The sequence below is a fragment of the Peromyscus leucopus genome, chromosome 1 (genome assembly GCF_004664715.2).
Source record: "Peromyscus leucopus breed LL Stock chromosome 1, UCI_PerLeu_2.1, whole genome shotgun sequence".
NCBI lineage: Eukaryota > Metazoa > Chordata > Mammalia > Rodentia > Cricetidae > Peromyscus > Peromyscus leucopus.
In genome coordinates this window covers 64,599,263-64,623,222 of record NC_051063.1, presented here as the reverse complement: position 1 = coordinate 64,623,222, position 23,960 = coordinate 64,599,263, and the positions used below count along the sequence as shown (strand labels likewise).

The 23,960-nt window shown below is 49.3% G+C and overlaps 1 protein-coding gene across 3 annotated transcripts in view; it reads left to right on the top strand.

The window, feature by feature from the left end:
* Nucleotides 1-22,761, top strand: part of Adgra1 (adhesion G protein-coupled receptor A1) — a 43,811-nt gene extending 21,050 nt beyond the window's left edge. For all 3 annotated transcript variants that reach the window (XM_028869540.2, XM_028869532.2, XM_028869523.2), the window contains 2 exons: nucleotides 18,858-18,956; nucleotides 19,866-22,761. In XM_028869540.2, coding sequence (XP_028725373.1) covers nucleotides 18,858-18,956; nucleotides 19,866-21,090 — 1,324 coding nt within the window. In that variant the 3' untranslated portion in view covers nucleotides 21,091-22,761. The remainder of the gene's footprint in view (nucleotides 1-18,857; nucleotides 18,957-19,865) is intronic.
* Nucleotides 22,762-23,960: the final 1,199 nt, after the last annotated feature.

Here is a 23,960-nt window from a genome sequence, read left to right as displayed (position 1 = left end):
GAGACCCTCTGTCTGAGTGCCGGGTATGATGTAGACTGTGTCATTGGACGACACCATGAGGACAGAGGGTGCTAATTCCCTGGAGCCTCCACATGTGTGTTAGTGCTGTTTCAAGGAGAGAGGGGATCCACAGAGACCCAGAACAGAGCAGCTGAGTGGGCCTCATTGCCAAGGTTGAAACCAACTATTTGCTCCTCAGTCATGACCGAGGTTGGTAGTTTCCATGACAACAAAAAAGACTAGACTCTCAGCGGGGATTCTGTGACTTTAGCTAGTGATTCACCTGGTCTCGTCTCCCCTCTCTCTCTAGATATGTGTGTGACCACATGGATGTGCACACACACACACACACACACACACACACACACACACACACACACACACATTAAGGGACACCCTGAGAAACCCATGGCCAGCCAAGCTCTCAGAGAATGGCCCCTGGATATATGGAGAAACAGCAACTCAGGTCTCTTCCTCAACAGTGGGGTGTCTTGAAGAAGGCATAACCAGCCCTGCTACCAACAGGATCCTGGCTGGGGCCAGGCAATCGAATGCTCAGACATGGAGTTTATGTCCCAGAGACAAGTCATCAAAGGCCAAAACCCATGAAGGGACAGGTCAGGCACTCACACAGCTTATAGCCTTGGGCCAAAGATAAAGAGCGCTGGCCTTGGGCGGTCTGTCAGGTCTTTTCAGTTCAGCCTGCAGTGAGGAATGATGTGGCCTGCAGACCATGTAAGGAAGCATGGTCGTTTTCACAGGACTAGCGTCTCAATTCTACAGACACAGCCTCCTTTCCATGTATGGAAATCTTTAATTTCCCCCGGAACCCCCTAGAGTTCGCAACACCAAAGTCTTGGGCCTCCTTGTTCACCTTTTTTCCTAAGTATATTTTTCCCTTGAAACATTACTATAGCTAGATGTTGTAGCTCATGCCTGTATTTCCAGAACTCAGGTGCCTAAAGCAGGGGAGTTATCAAAAAAAAGTTCAAAACCAGCTTCAGATACATAGTGCATTCCAAGCCAGCAGGGAGGGCAGGGTAAAAATAAGAATTTTTTTTAAAAAAAAAGTAACTATAAATTGAGACTTTTTAATTTTCATTTCTAATCAGCCCATGCTTGCCTATGGAAATACAACTGGTTTTGTGTGTGGATCTTGTTTCCTGTAGCTTTGATGAATTCTCTTATCAGTTTCAAAGGTTTTTCTGGTTAATTCCTAGGAGTTGTGTGCATGTAATGATTGCATCATTGGTGCCTAGCAACAAAGCTGCTCCTCCCATGCCAGTCAGAGTCCTTCCTTTTCTCCTGTCTGGCTGACCGCTCTGGCCATGACTCCAAGCCAGCGTTGGCCTTCTCCCTCCGCTTAGTGTAGCGCACATCCGCTAAGTGTGTTGAGCGTTCTAAAGAACCAGCCTTTGGTGTATCCGTGATCTGTTTTTTTTTTTTTTTTCCTGTTCTGTCATCTCTGCTCTGTCCTTTCTTCTGTGTGAATAGGTTTGTTTTGCGCTTCTTCCTAGTTCCTAACCATGAGAAACTGGGGGATTAATCTTTCATTAAAATGACTATTTCACAGCTGTAAGTTTTCTTGTGTGTGGCGTTGCCGGGGGCCCCCAAGGCATAGTGTGTGATTTTTCATTCAACTCAAAATAGTTTCTGTGTTTCCCTAGGATTTCTTCCTTGGTCTTTGGTTACTTAAGGGTTTTGTTTTCACGGATCGTTAGATATTAGAAAACAGGAGGAAACTATCTGGAAACTTGTGGAGATTTTTGTTTTTGTGATGATTGGAATGAAGAAAGTCCTGGCTTGGTCACAGGAGGTGGTGAGATTTTAGCTGCTCAGACTCTGTAAAGAGATCTTTGCTACAACCAACAGACAAGTCTCATTCCTTTATCATGTTTAGAAAGTTCTACGTGTGCCCAATGACTCTGCAGCCAGGGAAGGGGCAAGACTGGGCTGAGAGTAGGTGACTGCCCATCTTCCCTCCCGGGGAAGTCTAGGCTGTGCCTGGACTGCCTCTTCTGGCTCTGTTGGAGTGGGAACTCTGGGAGAGTGGGGAGTGGAGCTGTGTTGTCACGTGCTCAGTGGGGGAGCTACAGCCTCTGGAAATTACCTGGTGTTGAGGATCCTGATCAGAAGTCATCCAGACATCATGCAGTGGGCCCAGAGCTCTGACGGGGGTCTCTGGCCCAAACACAACGGTGGATTTAGTGGGGATCACATCCCTTCCTTAGTCCTATCTCAAGCCTCTGTGGGTTAAGAAACCACAAGTAACCAAGAGAAATGTTAGGGAAGCCCAGGAGCAGAAAGTCTTGGGAAAGAGAGTCTTAGGACCTCAGCTAGGGAACCAGGGGTCTCTGACAAGCACAGTCTGGCTTTGCCATTGAAGGAAGGGTGACTTTGAACAGGCCTAGCACATGGGCAGAATAGGGCACATGCTGAAGAGAAGTTTGCTGGGAGAAGGAAGCCTGGGGAAAAGCTGAGTTGCCTGGTTGAGAGGGATAGCAGGACTGGGCATAGTCCACCCAACTCCTGAGAGATGCTGTGCCAGCACCCCCAGGCACCTATGTAGGGCCTCTGCTGATGTGGAGAAACCCAGCATAGCCAAACATTATAGCCACAGTTCGCAATGGATATCCTGAGCTCTAGCTCACAGCATTGTGGCCAGATCCACAGCCAACCACCCTGACTGGCATGCATCAGTGTAACTCCCACACACATGTACACACAGAGGTCACTACCTAATGAGGCCTCCTCTGGGAAGCTATCATATAGCTCAAATGTGATTTCAGGCACAGGTCTTTGCCACAATCTACTTGGAATTCTCTCCTTGTGGAGCTAAGACTCCCCACAATGTCTGTATGAGACCAGAAATCCATCTTCCGGTGTCCACATCCTCCATAGGTATCCAAGACCTTTCCCCTATTGATGTCTATGTGGAAACAAAAACTCACACACAATATTTACATGAGACCAAAATCTTCCCATATGTCTATGTTAACCCAGACCCTCCTCAGTATTCACATAGGACCAGTTCCACCCCCCTCATATTTCCATGCCACTATGACCTACCCCTCTGAATCCAAATGGAAACAAGCTCTCCCCTCCAGTGTACGTACACACACACACACACACACACACACACACACACACACACACACACTATCCACATGGGATCAGGACTTCTCCCTATGTTCACATTGGACCAGGATCTCTTCTCCAGCCTCCACATAGGACTAGGACTCCTCCTCACAGTGTTCACAGAGGGCCAATATCTCCACCCTGCTGTGCCCATATAAAATCAGGATTTATAGTCTTTAGTTCCAGATAGGACCAAGATCTTTCTCCACCCAATGTACGCAAGGGACTAGGACCTCTCCCTAGTGTCCACATTGGATCAGGATTTCCCCCAGCACCCTCAAGGACCAGGACCTCTGTTTAGTGTCTACATAGGGCCAGAATCTCTCTCACTCTCACTCTTGCACACACCATACACACACACACACACACACACACAGACACACACACACACACACACACACACACACCTCATATAGGAAGAGTACATTACCCTGTACCCAGTACCCATGGGAGCAACACCAACCCCTCCATTCCACATGGGAGTAGGACCCCCCCCTTTTTCATCATCCACATGGGATCAGACAAGGACTACCTCTTCCCTCTTCATTTATCAGAGTCTGGCATCAAGTCCTACTCATAACTATTGATACTTTGAGTGGTCACTCATCAGAGCCTAGTGTCATTTGTTGACTTCTCCTGGAGTGAATCCCCTCCAGTCTGAGTGGGGTACTTTGAAGGAATGTTATGTGTAAATTATCCTTGTGAGGTATGAATGACCAGCAGGGTCACTCATCCTTGTGAGTTTTCAGAGCCCTACAGTCACGTGTCACCAAAAGCAAGCCAGAACTCAGGACTCCAAAGCAGCCACCATTATGAAATGGTACCTCTTCACAGAAGGACAAAGGACCTTTGTGCCTAAGACCCATTAAATGGGGTCAATGGGAACCAGGAGCAGGTGTCTGTTGTGCAACTTTTCCAGGGAGGATATTAACAAAGGTCCCTTCATCATAGATAGGACACCAACAGACCAAAGAAACAATTCCACTGTGGCCTAGCCTAATGAATCAGCAAGCTTACTGGGGTCACTTGGAGAATCATAGATGAGAGGTTACTTACAGGAGCATGGGTGACTCAAAGGCAAGAATGCCACCAAAGCCCATCCAAGAATAAGTAAGGACTCAGAAGAGAGATGGGCTATCTCTAGAGCTTCCTGAACAATCAGAAGTCAGCTCAGCCCATTTGGAGTGTTCCCGGCAATTGTTACAGTTTATATAGTCTGTGAATCTTGTAAGTTTCAGGAACTTCCTGAGCCTTGCAAATTTTGTTTGCTTCCTGAGTCTTAGGACCCTTCCTCCAGCCTCCAGTAGGAAATGTTTAAGTTCAGAGAAAATAGCTAGTAATCATCTCCTAGATTTTCCTGGGATCCATGGCCCACTCCTTCCACCATCAGTGAAACATGTTGTGTCTCCATCTAGGAAAGCTGGCTCAGTGTTTCACTCAAAGTTCTTTCTTGGTCTAGTATCTGAACATAGCCTTGAGGCCCCTGATCCTTAGGAAGCACACTGCCTGGCAGTGTGCTGCTCGGCACACACGATGTTACTCCATAAACAGCCTTGGGAGGCTGGTTCTGCAAACTCAGTGCTGGGCACGAAATGGCCCTGAGTAGCCCACACTAGGAGCCAGGCTCCAGCTAAGCGCTGGCTGCCAGAGCTGCCCTCAGAGAATATCAGGAGGCTAATGTCTCTTGCACAGGGAGTATGTCCTCCAGTGAAGACTGGCAGCCCTCCCCATCTCGTCTCCATGACGACACAGGACCTTCGCTCCCCTAGCGAGCTGCTGCAATCACCTGTCTCTAAAGATACGGTGAGAAGAGTGACGTTGGAAGCGATTGGGTGAGAAATATGCAAACAAACAAGTGTGGACACTGTCCCCTGGGCTGTGCCTTCCTACACCAAGTAGGGGTACAGTAAGCCCCCCACTTCTGGAAAGTCACATTTAAGACTTTACATCAGAGCTCCACGGGACTTGCTAGGTCCCTAAAGTCATGGAACCTTAGTCAACCCACTACCCTGTTCAAATCCTTGTTTAACTAGTGATCTGACTAGCACAGGACAGAACAGCGATCATAGTCCTGACACGCAGCCGCTGTGTCAGGTTACACCTGTCACTGTAGGGGGACTGTGGTTGAGACCAGGCCTGCTGCCCACGTCAGGTACCTCTCACCCAACCCTGATGCTCTGCCCTCATTTAGAGAGATCTCTGTGGACACATCTTGCCACATTTTTTTCTACCCTCCATCAGCCTGAGGGAAGCCACTTCTGAGGCCCATAGCATGTCTTGGGGTGGTTTGTAGATGCTCAGGGGTTAGTTCCCAGTTAGCTATATGTGATTACATCCTAACTGTCCGGTCTCTTCTGCTCCTTCTGGTGACATCTCCCTCAGTAGCACCCATTATGGTAGGCCCACCAGTGGTATTTCTGTTTGGAAGGAAACTCTCACAGCCACAAGAAGATTGTAGTCAATTTCAGGAGCCAGCTTTGGGAAATGACCATTTGTTTCCTCCCACACAATGAGGAGAACTCTGCTGAAGCCCCAAGGACAGACATGCTAATAGAATGGTTCCCTGGGACCCTCATCCAGTAACCCCTTCTTGGGCAACAGTAGCAAATTCTGAAACCTTCCATGGGTCTCTGACATTCTCGTCTCTAAGCACCAGCCGGGCCTGATCTGCGCACAGAATCCGGGACCCTGGAAATGGCCAACAGGGCGAATCCACCTACTTCTCCTGCACTTGGACCTCACACTCAAATTCAGTCTACAGGAGGACTGTGCTGCAGTGAGCTGTGGTCTCATGCAGGCAGACAGATGCCAGGCAGGAAACAGGGGCATGGTTAAACCTCCTCCTTGGGTTGTCTACTACTCTAAAGACTGTAGGGTACCCTGAGAACCTGACAGGATGCCAAGATGCAGAGCTAGGGAACCTCTTACAAAGGTAGCATCCTCTAGAGCGTGCTATGGGACTATGAGCACGCAATAAAACATTCCTCTGCTGCCTCTCCCCACAGGCCCTTGGGTGCCAGGCCAAAAATGCCTTTGAGTTCATTTCCTGGCCCAGATTCCCAAATGAGGAAACTGAGATGAGAGAGGCATGGAAGCTTGTACACAGCCGTAGTCAGGCTTTCAGGACCTTGTGCCCCACATTCTCACCTCCACAGACTCTGGTCATGTTATGTCTCCTTACCCAGATAGTCCAAGGGTCACACAGTATTGACCTCCTCTCATTGTCTGAAAATGAGCGGGAAGACCAGAGAGAAGTATCTGGTGCTTCCAAGATCCCACTCACCAACTCTGCAAGATCCTACTCCACATCCCTGTGGGGACACAGAAGATTCCAGAACCTTGGCGGACAGGTGAAGCCATAGCAGGTACCCATATCGTGGAGCAATCCTTGAGTCCACACATGGGAAATACATACTACAGCAGACTTGACTCAATAATATAAGTTCTCATCATGCAAAAATGATCCCACAGCCCAGGGTATAGGAACCCAATTCTAGGAAGTCCTAGGGAATGGTGTCTGAGTGTTTTGGTAGGTCTCATTACACAGTTGCCTTTCTGAACAAGAAGATGTCACAGTGCCATTTGCAGGTGGCGTCTGGTCTCACTCTACATTTGATCTCCATGTCTTTGTCTCCACCTGTCCTCTCCTTGTCTAAAGCACCTCCCTCCATCAGCATTGGTGTGTTGGATGCACCATGGGTACCCATGCATAAACAGATCTCTCTATACATATATATATACATATATATTTATAGATTATTTATATACATACATGTAAGCCTGTATTTGTATGATGTATACATGTCAAGTGTGCACTGTGTACTGTACAAATGCCATTCATGTAAATGGTAGACTCGTGTTGAATACAGAGTGTGCTAAGATTGTGGCCGAGTCTGAGCCCTCTTCCATAGTTTCTCAGGATTCCAGTAATAAATTTATTCCAACAGGTCCACCATTTCCAGTTGGCAGCAAGGTGACTGGAAAGGCAGGGACACAGAATGTCTTAGTTAGGGTTTCTATTGCTGTGGCAAAACACCATGACCAAAAGCAACTTGGGGAGGACAGGGTTTCGGCTTACAGCGTGTAGCCCATCCCTGGGGAAGACAAGGCAGAAACTCAACACATGGAACTTGGAGGCAGGAGCTGATGCAGAGGCCCCGGAGGAGTGCTGCTGACTGGCTTTTTCCTCATGACTTGTTCAGCTTGCTTTCTTATAGCACCCAAGACCACAAGCCAGGGGTGGCATTGCCCATAGTGAGCAACCCCCACCCCATCGATCATCAGTCAAGAAATGTACTGCAGGCTTGCCCACAGGCCAGCCTAATAGGGGCACTCTCTCAACTGAGGTTCCCTCTTTCAAAATGACTCCAGCTTGTATCAAGTTGACAAAAGTACCACCAAATGGACCCACAAAGGACAGAGGATCACAGCATAGGACAGGCTCAGCTACCCAGCAAAGCCTCCTTTGGGAGCTCCGACACATCACCGGCTACGTTCTTTCCCTTCTTTCTCTTTTTCTCCCAAGCATGTGAGGGAGCACTTACAGAGATGAACGAGCAGGGATGAGCGACCTGCAGCCAGGAGGAGCCTCCGTGAGTGTCTAGCCCCGACTCCCTCCAGCCTGATTTTAGAATGCCACATTGTCTGTGGTTTGCCAGCCAAGTTTACATACACTGGTGTGCCTAAACCTGAGCTGGAAGCCCTGGGATCATTTCACTATTTTATTTTTTTATCATGGTTTTCTCCTGCACGCTGTTCTTTAGGGTCCGTTACGTAACTATCCACAACATGGCTCACCATTCGGTCTCAGTGTGCGAGACGGATTTGTATGATGCTGTGGTTGGTCCAGTCCCACTGCCTCCCACACTCTCAGGCTTCCTGGTCCCACCTCCCTATCCATGAGGCTCTCTGTGACCCTGAACTGCTATGTCTAGAGGGTAGCCTTCTGAGGCTCTCTCCCTCTGCCTTTGACAAACTGGGGTCTGATTAGTGCTTCATTGAGACTCGGCTTCCTCCTTCCATTCTGGAAGCTGTCACTAGGAAAGGAAAGGGCCTGGCCCCCCACGCTAGATGATTCAAGCTGGACCTGCCCTGTGTCAGGTGGGCTAATGATACAAAAGAAGTCCAGAGGCATCAGGGGCCCTGTTGGCCAGGACGGAAACACTCAGAAGACAGAAGCCTCCCTGCAGCAGGAAACTCCACATATCAAAAAGTGATACTAGGATGGCACAAGAGAAGGTTCCAGAAGAGAATACATCTTCATAGCAAGCCAGGAATCAGGCCCCAGTGAAGAGACTATGACCACCACCTACCACTCATGAGCTCTGCTGGCAGTCAGGACAGGGGGGTAACCAGGGAGAGACAAGACAGGCCTGGATGCAAAGGTCCGTGGTCCAGACAGCTAACGCTGAATGAGGGAAGGCTCCACAGTAGTCCAGCATCCACCCTGGTGATGGATGCAAATGCAGCAAAAAAAGCCACGGCCTGGCCAAAGGGCACCTGCAGTGGCCTCTCACGCCCTCTGCTGACAAAATCTGATAGTGCAGGCAAGCCAGGAAGGAAGAAAAGACTCCTGAACATGGCTGTGGTGTGTGAGGGCTTGGAGCTGGAACTCTTCATGGGAGGAACAACCTTCCCAGCCACCAGCTGTGAGTAATGTCTCCCCTCTGAGGAGATCAAGGTGACACTGGAAGAACCAGTTTCCCAGGATAAGATCTACAGACACTGCAGAGGCAGTAGTGGGCAGTACTGAGTGATTCCCTAGTGGGAATCACAGCAGAGTCTCCGATCTCCAAGTAATGATTGGGACTCCTCCGGAGCACTACTTCTCTCTGGCTCCTCTGGGTCCTGTATCTGTAAAGGAAACCGTAGGTTTGCCTCCAAATAGAGCAAATCTATCATTCTTGTCACATTGCTGCCAGGAGTCTGCCACATCAAGGGTACCTTGAGGCTGGAACCTGTAGACATCATGGGGAATGTGACTGTCTTTCTATTCTAAATGGGCTCTCAGGCGTCCATATTCAGAACCAGGGCTTTCGGAATCATAGAAAGAGCAGAGCGTCCCTGTGCATGACGTCATGTCCGCTGGCTAGAGCCAGGCACTGACGGGCCTCCAGTGCCCAGCAGCACGATCTGAACAGAACCTGTTTTGAGTGGCTCTCCAAGCCCAGCTCACTCATGAGTTTTCCTACTGCTGTTAGGAACAAGGGTGCTCTTCTATCAGCAAGTTGTCCACTAACTAACGTGAGCCACTACCCAGCATGATGACTCCTACATGCTAGAGTCCCACATGTTGGTTATCTGCCCCTTGACCTTCTGAAGTCACAGTCTGGAGGTTCTTGTGTATTTCCCTTCACACCAAGCCAGAACAACTCCCCAACTTTCGGCCTTTCTTTGGCTCTTCATTCAGCTGGTGGCCAGACTGACTCCATGACAGCGTCATACAAATGAGGCTGCTTCCTGGGAAACCATTTTCCCTAGCCCTGATGTTCTAGTTTGGTGCAGGTCCTCATTTAGCCACAGAGAAGGCCCTCATAGCCCCACAACCTGCAGAGTCCCAGTAGCAAGTCTCCACAGATGACTAATTTGACCAAGAAACACGAAGTCCTATGACAACAGACTCAAGACCCACCCATTAGCAGCCCGTGCACGGAGGCACTGTCTAGCAATAAGGGGTCAGTGAGGTTGGTCTCCACCTCCGTATACAGAACAGTGATGTGTCGGGGCAGATTCTCTGGAGGATACAGGAAGACTGTAGAGGTGGCTTGTCATGGATGAGGCACGGCAGCTGGGGAACAGCCAGGACAAGTGCTGGTAGAAGATTTCGAAAGGGTCAGGGGCTAAGTCTTGAGGGGCTACAGGATTCTTAGGCATGTGGCTCAGTGGCCTCTGAGGTCCTTGTCATTAGGCTGAAAACACTACCTTACAGTGTTTGGGATTTCTTGTTTCCTAAGAAAAACCATGATACTTTCTGATCAAGTGATACGCTCCTACCCCCTCACCCCCTTCCCATTCCCCATCTCCCACTCCCTACCCCCAACCCCCTTCCTACCCCCCACCTCCACACATGTGCTTCTTCCCAAGAAGAGAAGGGCCTTTGTGAGAAGAGATTGGCTGTCCTTTCTCTAGGAGATGGGGCTACGCTTGCCTTGTCAGGGGCAAAGGCATACAGAGGGGAGGAAACTCCTATGTCCCACTGGTCTCACCGCCTCCCTGGGAGCCACAGGAAGCTAGAACACCTGCAGCTTTAAGTGTTGCTGGCCAGGAAGCCAGGCTGTCACCAAGTGTGACAACATGGTTAGTTGCCTGTGTCTTAGGGGCAACTCTTCCGGATTATAGAGTTCAAACAAGGTCTGGTGGGTACACCAGGGGCCTGGGAGGGGAAGAACCCCATGAGAAGGGAGAAAAGGCCAGAGTCAGAGCCAGATGGGGTCCCCAGCCCAGAATGAGTCTGTGGAACTGAGTCTAGCCTGAACTAGTGGCTAAAAGGAAATGGGTCTTTCTAGATGCGCCTTCCGGCTGCCAGGACCACAAAACTCTGATGGACTCTGGTGAGTTCCATAAACTCTAAAACCAGAAGGGATTTTGATGGGTTCAGGAGATAGGGTAGGGTCAAATCACAGCCCACCTGCTGCAGTTCATACTGACCAAAGCTGGATTATGCTGGTGCACGCCTTTAATCTCAGCACTCAGGAGGCAGAGGCAGGTGGATCTCTGAGTTCGAGGCTAGCCTGGTCTACAAATCGAGTTCCAAACAACCAACCAAAACAAACAAACACTGACCAAAAACAGTGTGGGGGAGGAAAGGGTTTATTTGGCTTACATCCAGAGAAGCTAAGATGCACACCTGGGGGCCAGAAATGAAGCAGAAAACACAGAGGAGGAGCGCTGCTTCCTGGCTCGCTCAATCTGTCTCGCTCAGCTACTCAGGCCCACCTGCCTAGACATGACATTGCACACCATGGTCTGAGCCCTCCAACATCAATTAGCATTAAGAAAATGCCTCCGTCTGGGCGGCGGCGGTGGTGTGCACATTTAATCCCAGCACTCAGGAGGCAGAGGCAGAAGGAGTTCTGTGAGTTAGAGACCAGCCTGGTCTACAGAGCTAGTTCCAGGACAGCCAAGGCTACACAGAGAAACCCTGTCTCAATAAACCAAAAGAAAAAAGCTTCAAAGACATGGCCACAGGCCAATCTGATCAAAGCAATTCTTCAGCTGAAGTTTCCTCTTCCTCTTCCCGGATGACTCTAGGTTTGCGGTAGGTTGACAGCTGAAGCTAGCTATGACAGGTGTGCTCCACGTCCTCCAGAGAAGTCCACTGCGGAGGCATTTCCTGCTAGGACAGTGGCCTTCTTCCACCTCGTCCCAGCAGTTTGTGAGCTTTCGCACATGTACGAAGCTGAACGTCAGTTGCCCCCACTGTCCTACCACCAGGCCTGTGCTGTTCCACCCTGCACTGTCGGATCCCCCTCCTGAGGCCATTCCCTCCATCCTCTCTCTGCAGTCCATCCTCCTCCATCCACCCATGCCATCATCCTTCCATGGTCTAGCGATACCCACCTGGCCATCCAGCCCCCCCCCCCAAACACACACACATGCACACACCTGTCCTTCCATCATCTGCTTTATTTTTGTGCTTTTTCTAAGTATGCTGCAGACCTCGCATATACCACAAAACTGTTCGGCAGTGTCTGCTTGCAGGGCTTCCCCACTGTGTGGAACTCACTTATGCTTAAACATGCTCAGTGAGCTGCAGCAGATGCAGGCAGAGAACTTGACCATCTACCTAGGTAGCCATCAGAGCCTATGCTGTGAAGACTAACTTTATGGGAGGCTATGCATATGATGGTAAACCAGAGTGTATTCAAGGAGGAGGCAACCAAGGGAAGGAAAGGGGTGATGTCCATGGAGTATTAATAAATGGCCTTCAGGCATCAATCCACAGGGTGTTGCTGCCTGAGGCTGAGGAGCCTCTGGGGACATCCCCACAGGAGTGTGTCCTCCTGAAGATGGAGTGGCCTCTGTACAAGCTGTGCTTCTAGCAATCTGCTGTGGTAGCTGTCTACGTCAGGCACATGTGTGAGCCCTTCTTAATCACCTGCCACTCTATGATTTATCTACTCACTTGTTTTTATTCATTTTGCTTTGGGTTTGACAACTTTCACAGCCAAGTCCCCAAAGTGTTCTCATGTCTGGCCCTAGGCACCTCTGTGAGGGGTGTTTTTTCATCACACATTGACTCTGCCTAGCTTAGTGCCTAGGGTGAATAAGACCACTCAGGGCTGGGCTGGAGTGTGACTCTGTGGTAGAACATTTGCCTAATGTGTACTCTACCATCAGAGCACACAAAGAAGAGAGAGAGAGAGAGAGAGAGAGAGAGAGAGAGAGAGAGAGAGAGAGAGAGAGAAAGAAAGAAAGAAAGAAAGAAAGAAAGAAAGAAAGAAAGAAAGAAAGAAAGAAAGAAAGAAAGAGAAAGAAAGAAAGAGAAAGAAAGAAGCCCACTGCAGTGTGCAGCCTTTTGAATCAGACCTGGTTGACTCAGAATGTTTTGGATTCATGTGAGGACAGATACACAAATCTGTCATGTCAGGAATCTGGGTGTACCAGGGATTCTTCCAGGTCCTTCAAATGGATCTGAATAATCTAATCACTTACACACCCAAATAATTCTAGAATCAATTTTTCAACTTTTTTCTTTTGGTTTTTTGTTTTTCAAGACAGGGTTTCTCTGTATAGCCCTGGCTGTCCTGGAACTCACTCTGTAGACCAGGCTGGCCTCAAACTCACAGAGATCTGCCTGCTTCGGCCTCCTGAGTGCTGGGATTAAATGCATGCACCACCACCGCCCAACTTCAATTTTTCAACTTTTACAAGAAGGAAACCTTCTGGGGCTGTGACTGGGATGTGTTCATGCCATTTAATGACATCTTTATTTTATTTGCCAGCGGTCCCCTGTTTTCACTCAAATATAAAAATGTGTGTCTGTGTGTAAATCCTGCACCTTCTTAAATGTACACACATGTCCCACAGATCTTGCAGAATTTCTCATGCAGCCCATCTCATCATCGACAAATAGAAACATGTCTCTTCATCCTCATCTGATGCAAGTCTTTCCCAGGTAACTTTTATAGAAAGTGGAAAACTGCCTTCTTTTGATGGTTGGCTGAGTTTGGGAATGAATACATGCTATTTCCACTAGATGCTTTTCCTGAATCCACTTAACGGTCTCACTGTGATCTCCATACTGCTGATATGTTGAACTACTTTGCAACTATGAATGAATAACAAATCAGTCCAGAGTTGTGAGATCAGTCTTACTTCTATAAATGAGTGCTAACACTCATTTACTTATACATTACTACAGAGTACTTACAAAGTACTACAGGTCTGAATAACTGACTTCTTCAATGTCTGTGTCTGGTTTTGACATCAGGTCCCACTGGCCTCAAATCTGAGCAACATTTCGCTGGCCACCTCCCCCCTTTGCCATCTGAACAAGTTTGTATAATACTCTACCAGCAAGCCCGCTTGTACAGAAGTTAAAACCTGGTTGTTGTTGTTGTTGTTGTTGTTTATTAGACAGAGCACAGTAAAGTTTGTTTTGTTTTGTTTTATTTTGTTTTAGTTGTTTAGTTGGTTGGTTGGATGGTTGGTTGGATGGTTGGTTGGTTGGTTGGTTGGTTGGTTGAGTGGGTGGGTGGGTGGGTGGGTGGATGGATGGATGGATGGATGGATGGTTGGTTGGTTGAGGGGGGCTGTATTTTGGTTTCTTGAGACAAAGTCTTGCTATATAGTGTCTAGCTGCTCATATGAGACAAGAAGCAGGAACCTGGTTTTGGCTCTGTTTAGAATTGGTTATTAAATATTCTCAGGTTTAAGGTGGAAACTCGAGCCGTTGGGCGCCATTTGTAGCTGGAGGGCTTCTCTCCAGGTTCCCCAAGCCCCGCAGTCCCACAATCTACTTATAAAATAATCACTCAGACGCTTATATCACTTATAAACTGTATGGCCGTGGCAGGCTTCTTGCTAACTGCTCTTTTATCTTAAATTAACCCATTTCTATAAATCTATACCTTGCCACGTGGCTGGTGGCTTACCAGAGTCTCTACATGCTGCTTCTCCTGGCGGTGGCTGCAGTCTCTCTCCCAGCCTTCCGCTTCCCAGAATTCTCCTCTCTCCTTGTCCCACCTACCTCCTGCCTGGTCATTGGCCATCAGTGTTTTATTTACATAGAGTGATATCCACAGCAATATAGTCTAGGCTAACCTTGAATTTTCAGAGCTCCTCCTGTCTCTGCCTCCCAGAGGAGGTATGTGCCATCAGACCCAGCAAGATTTTCTTTTCTTTTTCTGTGAAATATATTTTGATGACAATTTTCCCCTCCCCAACTTCTCTCAGATTCTCTCTCCACCTCCTTACATATCCAACTTTGTGTTCTCTCTCTGTGTCTTTCTCAGAAACACACACACACACACACACACACACACACACACACACACACACACAAAATGAAAATCAAAACAAACAATGAAAAAAAAAACAGTAAGACTGGAAAAATGCCAAAACAAAATCAAACAAAAAGTCTACCAAAAAAAAAGAAAGAAGAGGAACAGAGTTTTGTATTGTCCAACAGTATATTCTTGGGCAAGGGGCCTGCCTGGAATGTGGTTGATATACCCAATGACACTCTATTGGAGAGAATTGATTTTCCATTTGCCTTCCAGTATCAATTCCAGCAAGATTTTCTAATGTTTTTGGTTTTTACACCCCCCTTTTTTTGGGGGGGGGGTTCAAGACAGGGTTTCTCTGTGTAGCTTTGCGCCTTTCCTGGAACTCACTCTGTAGTCCAGGCTGGCCTTGAACTCACAGAGATCTGCCTGCCTCTGCCTCCCGAGTGCTGGGATTAAAGGCGTGCACCACCACTGCCAGGCCTACCCTTTAATTCTTGCAGTGTGTCTACAGGGTGCATAACAATAACTGTTTCTTAAGATTGAGAATGAATCTTCTCAAACAATCTTTTTAATTACTTTATTATCATTATTGTGTGTCCACGATGGGGGGGGGGCAGACAAGCCATGGCACGTGCGTGGAGGTCAGAGGATAACTTAGAGGAATTGGTTCTCTCTGTCCACCTTTATTCGGGTTCTAGGATCAAACTTGAGTTTGCAAGGCAAGGTCCTTTGTGCACTGAACATCTCATCAGCCCTTCTTCTCTCTTTGCTTAGTCTAAGTTTATAGCTTCACTGATTTTTGCTGTGGAGGGCAAGTTTCCAACATTTTTCTCTGGTCTTTGCCATCTTCATCATGTGACGACCTTGGGTCTACCTTGAGCTTTTGTTTTTCTACCTTGTTGGGGTAGAATTTTAGATCACTAAATTTCAGATCTTTCTCTTCTTTCTAATGGAAGATTAGAAACTATAAATTTACCATTCAGCCCTGCTGTATCTGTAGCCAAGAAATTTCTGTATGTCATATTTTCTTTAGTATTGTTTAAGGTGTTTCCCGATCCTTTATGATTTCTTCCCTGTTCCATGAATGATTTATAAGTGTATCGTTAAGTCCACAGTGTTTGTGGTATCTTGGTTATAATAATGATATCAATTTTTCATCTAAATTATTTGTGGTTCTAGAATATGCTTTGCAAGATCTCAAATCTTCTGAATGTTTGAGTCTTTCACGGCATATACCTAGTGAAAAGCCCAAACACACTGAAAAATGTCATTGTTGTCATGGTGAATATGCCATATGCACTGAAAGAGTGCCTATAGGGTACCAATGTTGTCATGGTGAACAAGCCACACACAGTGGAGAGGGATGTATAGATACCACGGTTGCCATGGTGAACAGGCCACATATACAGTGAAGGAGGGAATATGAATGCCATTGTTAACATGGTGAATAGACCACATACAACGGAACGGGATGCCACTGTTGTCATGGTGATCAGTACATACACAGTGGAGGAAAGTGGGTGCTTACTGTAGATGCCAGTTTTTGTGGTGAACATGCCACAGACTCTGGAGGAGAATGCAGAGATACCATGGGTGACAGGTCACACACAGCAGAAGAGAATGTGAAGATGTCATGGTTAACATGGTGAAAACACACACTGGAACAAGATGCATGAATGTTATGGTTGCCATGGTGCGTGGGCCACATGAACTGAATGAAGATGTGTGGGTGCTACTCTCATTTGGGTGAACAAGCCACACATTCTGGAGAATAATGTGTAAATGTCACTGATGTCATGGTGAACAAGCTACCATCCCTGGAGCTGGAGTACACTGGTGACGCTGTTGGGTGAGATGTGTTACAAGGACCCTTGAGGTCCAACTTCTTCAGAAACTGTGCCCATTGCCTCTAAATTCCTCGCTGGTTTTGGGTTAGTTGTTTATCTCTTGCTGAGAGAGGGAACTTTAATGCCCACTATAATTTGGGAACTGCTGCTTCTCTCTATGCCTAACAACATTTGTTCTGGTATTTTGAACCTCCTTTGGTCTCTGCTTGGTAGTTGGGCTGCCTCCCTGGCAGATGCAAATGTCATGTCTTATCCGAGCCTGAGTTACTTCTGTCTTGCCCCAGCCTGTTTTCCCTTCTGCTGCTGGCCCAGCCCGGCAGCCTTCCTTGGCTTACAGCAGTGGTTCTCAACCTTCCTAATGCCACGACCTTTTCCTACACTCCCTCATGTTGTGGTGACTCCCCCACCCCAACCCACCCCCACCAGCCATAAACTTATTTTTGTTGCTACATCATAACCGTAATTTTGCTACTGTTATGAATCATAACGTAAATATCTGATACACAAGCCCTGTGAAAGGGTCATTCGGCCCCAAATGGGTCACGACCCACAGGTTGAGAACCGCTGGCCTACAGGAAGAGGCTGACTCCCCCCATAGGTCCACTTTCAGCCCCACCCCCATCTCTTCTACTCAATGCTAGCCCCCACCGGGTCTTTCTTTTTTCTCTAGTCTGGCAACCTCTGCCTTGAAGGAGAATATTGAGACTGTTAACATGTAACTCATTTTTCACTCGTTTGGACTGTCTCCGTTTTTTTTTCTCTTTCCTGCCTCTTTTGTGATACTGTTTCCATGTGGTTTCTCTTCTTTCATTCCTCCTTTTCTTCCTGCTTTTGTGTTGTTATGATATTTTTATTTCAAACTTAATATATTAATTAGCTTCTTTCTCTTAGTGTCTTGCAGCCTCCCCAGAGATTAACATGACCAATCTATTCACAATCCATGTAAAATAAAGTTGTACGACGTCACATAAAACATCCGGAGATGTCTTGGAACTCAAGACCGCTCCACCTCATCTTTTACGGCACAAATGCCACATGTATCACCCCCCCAACACCCGGTGTTATTCATGAATTCACAAAATGTCAAACTTCTCTGTTTTAATACTCATCTGTATTTTGAAGAAGTTACCCTAATCTTTTTTTTTTTTTTTTCTTGGTATGAGTGCTCTATCTCCATGTATGTCTGCATACCAGAAGAGGGCAGCAGATCCCACTATAGATGGTTGTGAGCCACCACGTGGTTGCTGGTATTGAACTCAGGACCTCTGGAAAAGCAGCCCATGCTCTTAACCACTGAGCCATCTCTCCAGCCCCTAGTTACTCTAATCTTAGCATTCCTTGTATTCTTCTTTCCTGGGGACCAGCTTCCTTCAGTGCGGCATCCCGCTACCCTGATGGATGTCACGTGACCTTCAAGTGTCGTTCACCCAAGTACATAAACTGTTGTTATTCTTTTATGAAAGGGCATCTCTGCTGCACCTGCTTCATTTTCTTTGTTTTCAGATAAGGGATCGCCCCTAGCACTAGCTTGCCTGGAGCTTACCTGCTAGGCAGCCCAGGCTGGCCTCAAAGTTGTGCCACACTGTCCACTCAAGGCGTCTGTAATGGCAGCCACTTTCCCATAGAAATCCTCTGAGCTGGCCTTGAGGTGGCCCCACCATGGCTCATCACAGTGGGAAGCGATCGGTCACGCCCAGTATATCAGAATCAGTGTGCACACAGGCTAAGCCTAGGACACACGTGCTCAGTGGGGTTGGACTCAAATAGGAGCTATCCAGTGGGCTGCACACTGAATCACCCCCAGTGAAGCTATCTATCAACTGAGGTCCATGGAGGGGAGGTCGGCCCATGCCACAGCCTACTCCTACCAGGGTGATCAGCTGTCCCTCCAGGGATAGCTCAAAGGTGAGCATCTCTCCCAACTGCCACAGAGGGCTAGGTGAGCCAGGCTCCTCACCCTAAAACTAGGTCTAACAATACACTGGCTCACTGATCGCTGAGCACGGCAAACAGGGAGGGAAGGGGTATAAGCCGGGTTCTGGCTAAAGACAGGTCTGAAGGGAATCCAACTGGGCCACCACTCAAGATGGCACTTTGGGATAAGGATGCCCCACTCAACACCCTCCAGAACCTCCTTGCCCTATGGATGCACTGCCTGTACCTCTTCATAGCTACCCTGCGCCCAGCCCGGGTTCCACGAGGTCCCACGGAGTCTGAAGATTCACTGTAAGCCCCTGCCAGCCAGAACCAAGCAGGAGGAGAGCAGGCTCCCCCACTGGACATGTGTTTGTCTATACTAAAGGGTGGCATGGCCATGGAATCCAGCCACCTCCCTTTTGCATCAGGGAAGGGGGAGGACGGCCTCATTTCTCTAGGAGGATCTGGGCTATTCCTGGCAAGTCAGCCTTCTGATCTCTGGCAGGTTCTACCTCATCAGCGGAGGGGTCCCTTTTATCATCTGTGGGGTCACAGCTGCCACAAACATCAGAAATTATGGGACCGAGGATGAAGACATAGCATAGTGAGTACTTGCTACCTGTGAGCCAGTGAAAAGTTGGGGACACTGCCCAGCTCCTCCTGGGGTCATCCCAGACACTTGAGGAATTCGCTGACTTTGTGCCCAGGCCTGGGGAAGGCAGGGAAGGTGCCCCCACAGACATCTGTCATAATCAACCTTTGTTATGACTGTCCTCCAAGGTACCTGTGGTAAGGCAAGCCCTTGAGGTGAACTCACCACCTTGGGCCCCAGAGGACCACTCTGTTGTGTCTCCCCGAACTCTGTGTGCGCAGAAGCCCTTCTCCCAACACCCTCAGCTTCCCACTGACTCTATTTCCTTAGACCCCGAAGGCCCGACCTTTTTTTTTTTTTTTTTTTTTTTTTTTTTTTTTTTTTATTGTCTGGCACCAGATAACAGAAGGTCAGCCAAGCATGGCATACCCCTGGAGCAGAGACAGACCTAGCCCCACCCCCCACAGGTGCCCAAAGCCCTGGTGGGACCCTCATCATTCTCAGTATCTCCTCAAGACCCCAGCATGTCCAGCCCTCACTCAAGCCATAGTGAGCCCCATGCCCTGCCCATCAGAACCTGCCTCCGCCCACTTCCTCCTCACCCAGGACAATTTCCTGCCTCCTGCAGTGGACCTCCTTGCCCCATCCACCACCTGCCTCTATCTCACCCGCATCCGTCTCCTGAGAGCTAGCACACAGAGTTAAACAACCAGCTGGCTCCAAACACTCATCTAGACTGCAGTTCTGTCCCCATTAACCCAAAGCTCATGGCTGACCAGTCTCTGGTCCCATCTGTTTCCTTATCACAATTAAATACTCCCTTGTAGGAAACCCATTCAGTCCTGATGGCGCCCCCCCCCCCCCCCCCCCCCGGCCAAGTACTCCAACCACATACCCACACTTACCTGCTTCTCCCTGCAGCTGCTGGATGGCCTGGGAACCCAGCTTGGGTGCATTCTATGGGCCAGCTGCCTTCATTGCCCTGGTCACCTGTGTATACTTCCTCTGCACCTATGTGCAACTGCGGCGTCACCCAGAGCGCAGGTATGAGCTCAGAGAGCGCACTGAGGAGCAGCAGCGGCTGGCAGTGCCAGAGAGCGGCCGTCGCCATGGGATGCGTCCCGGCACACCACCCACCTGTGACGCCCTGGCTGCCTCCCAGCTGCAGAACGAGCATTCCTTCAAGGCCCAGCTGCGTGCTGCCGCCTTCACTTTGTTCCTGTTCACAGCCACATGGACGTTTGGGGCCCTGGCCGTGTCTCAGGGCCACTTCCTGGACATGATCTTCAGCTGTCTGTACGGCGCCTTCTGTGTGACGCTGGGACTCTTTGTACTTATCCACCACTGCGCCAAGCGGGAGGATGTGTGGCAGTGCTGGTGGTCATGCTGCCCCTCTCGGGGAGATACCTCCGCCACCAAGCCCAGTGCCCACCCGACGCTCGATGCCAATGGGGATGCACTGGGTCATACAGCCTGCCTGCAGGACTCACCATGCCCTGGAAAACTCAGGGGCTTTGGCCATCCACCAGCCAGCCACTGCAAGATGACCAACCTGCAGGCTGCCCAGGGCCATGTCAGCTGTCTGTCCCCTGCCACCCCTTGCTGCGCCAAGATGCACTGTGAGCAACTAATGGAGGAGGAGGCCCACATGCACATGGCTGAGGAGGACCCCTTCCCGCACGATCACCACCTGCACGACCCTCATCTGCACAGGTGCCTCAAGGGCAGAACTAAGCCCCACTACTTCAGCCGGCACCAGGCAGCCGCGGCTGAGAGGGAGTACGCCTACCACATCCCCTCCAGCCTGGATGGCAGCCCCCACAGCTCGCGCACAGACAGCCCTCCCAGCTCTCTTGAGGGCCCAGTGGGGGTGCATACATTGGCCTGCTGTGCCCAGGTCGATCCCTTCCCCATGGTCAGCCAGCCTGAGGGTGGAGACACGAGCCCCGGGCTCTATGGCTGTCCTCCACGGCTGTCCCCAGGCCCTGCCCACTTGGAGATGTTACGAAGGACACAGTCCCTGCCTTTTGGGGGTCCCAGCCAGAATGGGCTGCTCCAGGGTGATGTGCGAGAAGGCCTGCCATTTGGCACTGATGGGACAGGGAACATCCGAACAGGACCCTGGAAAAACGAAACTACAGTGTAGCCAGGTTGGGAACACAACCCCCTCACCAGTGCCACCATATGTCCCTGGAGGAGCTTCATCAGAGCAGAGAGTGGCACTCTGCTGTGTGAGGTTAATGGGCTGGGAGGGTCATCAAATGACCAAGTGGTTTAGAAGTGGTTCACGGCCCTCAGCCATGCTCTCTTTTATTGTGAAAGACCCATCAGGAGAACACCGGGTCACAGACACCCCCACTGGTTCCAAGGCTGGAGGTAACTCTCCCCAAGCTTGTCACCTGCTTTCTGTTTATAGCACCTTCCCTTGCTGCTGGGAGGGAAGCTGGGGGGCCTCCGCAAAGACTCCAGCTGGTGTTCCTGCCTTTGGTATATGTGTGTTAGGTTTTATGCTCACACTGGGCAGTTTCCTGTCCCCTGCTGTCCTTGTGTTAGTTACCTCACACCTGCATCTTCACTGGGGACCACCTGGCACCATTGCCTGCTCACCACCTGCACCCATATGGGACATGGCCCTGGCCTGATAGCCTGGGGTCGTCTTGGGTGCTAAGAATGGGCCTGCTGTGAAGCTGTGGGGAGAGGAAGCAGCCAGTGGCTGTGGTCTTCAGAGAGCTGGCTACAGTCTCTCTGAGCCTATGCTTTTGAAAAGATGCCCAAACACTTTTCGATGGAGACCTGGCTTTGAAAGTCAGCCACTGTCAGACTGGATTCTGTTCCAATGTGAGCATGTAGTAATCAAGTTCTCTGTCCCACAAGGAGGGACTAACTGGGGTGTGATGGTCATCACAGATGGAAGCTTCTTTTTCTTTTTTTTGTTGTTTTCATGAACATTTGGGTACAAAACCCCACCTCAAAGAATAGATGTCAACAATGAGCCTTTTGTAAAAGCAAATGTCTTACCCTAGGGGAGGTCCTCACAGAGGTGAGAGCCCTTGTGTCCAGAGATGCCAACCTATGAGACTGTCCACCTGTCCTCTTTCTCTTCCCAATTGGTGGTTCATATGCATACACATACACACACATACACACACACACACACACACACACACACACACACACACACACACACACCATACACACCACATATTCATACACATGGATGTACACCTCATATGGTAAACACACATGCTTATACACATTTACAGTTACACCATGCACACCACAGACATGTGCATCCACACACCTGCTCACCACATACATGCATGTGCACATGCCTGCATACCACCACACATGCATACATACTGTAATGCCCACATATAGACATATTGGTGTTCATATGCACCCACAAATAATTAGTGCATTCATAGCCCTGAGCACTGGGTTCCTTGGCCTATGTGAATGAGTCTCTGTGACTTGCTTCACAGAGCATAGTCTTGCCGATAACGAACAGGGCATTGGAGGCAGCACATTCTGCAGCCTGTGGTGGGCAGTGCCATCTAGAGGCAGACACTCAGTATCTGAGTAAGGAGACTGGCAGGCAGATCTGACATTTACAAGCTCCTCTGTGATGATGTCCCTTAAAGCAGCATTCTGCACCCATCCTCCAGGTGGGTAGCCAGGGACCACCAGGCTGTTTCAGCCCCTTTCACTACCAGACTTCTTTATCTGCTTGCGTAGCTGACGTGTGCAGAACCCACCATGCTGTGTGTGTACTGTAGATTCAGACCATCCAGAGGAAAATACAGTGTTTTACATTGTTTGTCCTTGGTCAGGCTGGTCAATAGCATTCGTGTGTGTTTCTCGGTCTTAACAAGGAAGAATGGTGCAGGAGAGACGGGAACGCCATCCAGGCTGCTCCCCTGGGCCTGCCCCTCACATCTTTTCTTCCATGGTGCCTCTGGAAGAACAGAGACACCTCTTCACTCAACCAAAGAAATGCAGCCTTCAGCATTAAATATTGAACCTTGCTTCAGAGTCATGAGTCCACGTGGACCAATACTGCAACAGACTCCAGTTTCGTCCGGCTGAGGGTGTATGGTGATCTGCAGCAAACCTGCTTTTTAGAGCCCTTGACTCCTAACCAACCTCCCTTAGACCATGGAACTTTTCTATGCCAGCTTTGCAGGCTTCCTTTGCCATGACCCTTCCTCCTTTCATGAGAATGCACATGGCCAACATGTAGGTGGCCGTGCTGTGAGTGTGCACATTAGTATGTGAATGCATGTGCGTGTGTGTATTGTGTGAGTTGGGAGTGGGTGTTTGCCAGAGTCACGTTGCATGTCCATCTGTATGGAATGTGCATGTGTGTATGTATCTGTGTGTGTGTGCTTTTCACAAAGGCAGCATGAGGCACCCCCTAACCTCTCCCTCCAGCCTCCCTGCACTGCTAAATATTTCATGAGGTTAGAACCTCACCACACGGAGCTGTTATGACAACTTGACTCACTGCTGCAGTGATTCTGGCTATGGAGGCTCTGCATGCCTGGAGGCCAGCAGTGTTTGCTGTGTCTCCCACGGGGGTACTCCACGGCCAGACAATCTCCCATCTGCCTGCTGAGGTATCAGCACTGCCTAGGCAGATCAAGGACACCTCTAGGATCTGGGAATGAGTCACCTCTGCAGGGGCTTTGAGCAGCTGAGAGGCCCCTGGAGCTCCCAGAAAGAAGATGAGATGGGATCTACATTCCAGCTGTCTGAAACGGTCAGACAAGACTGAAACATGGGAAAACAGGAGAGACTCTGGGCCCTGTCTTCAAAGGACAGTCAGCTCAGAGGATGCAATGAGGTTGCCGGGGGTGTGGGTCTGGGAGCAGCCGTGGCTGGGCACCTGTGGATGGATCCTTCGTTCTAATGGTGCAGATAGTCGCAGGTATTTCTTAGTAGTGCCTGGCAGAGGTGTACCTGCCAGTGGCTGCACTATAGGCAGCCTTCCAAGTCCTACCCACCTGCCCCCTGGCT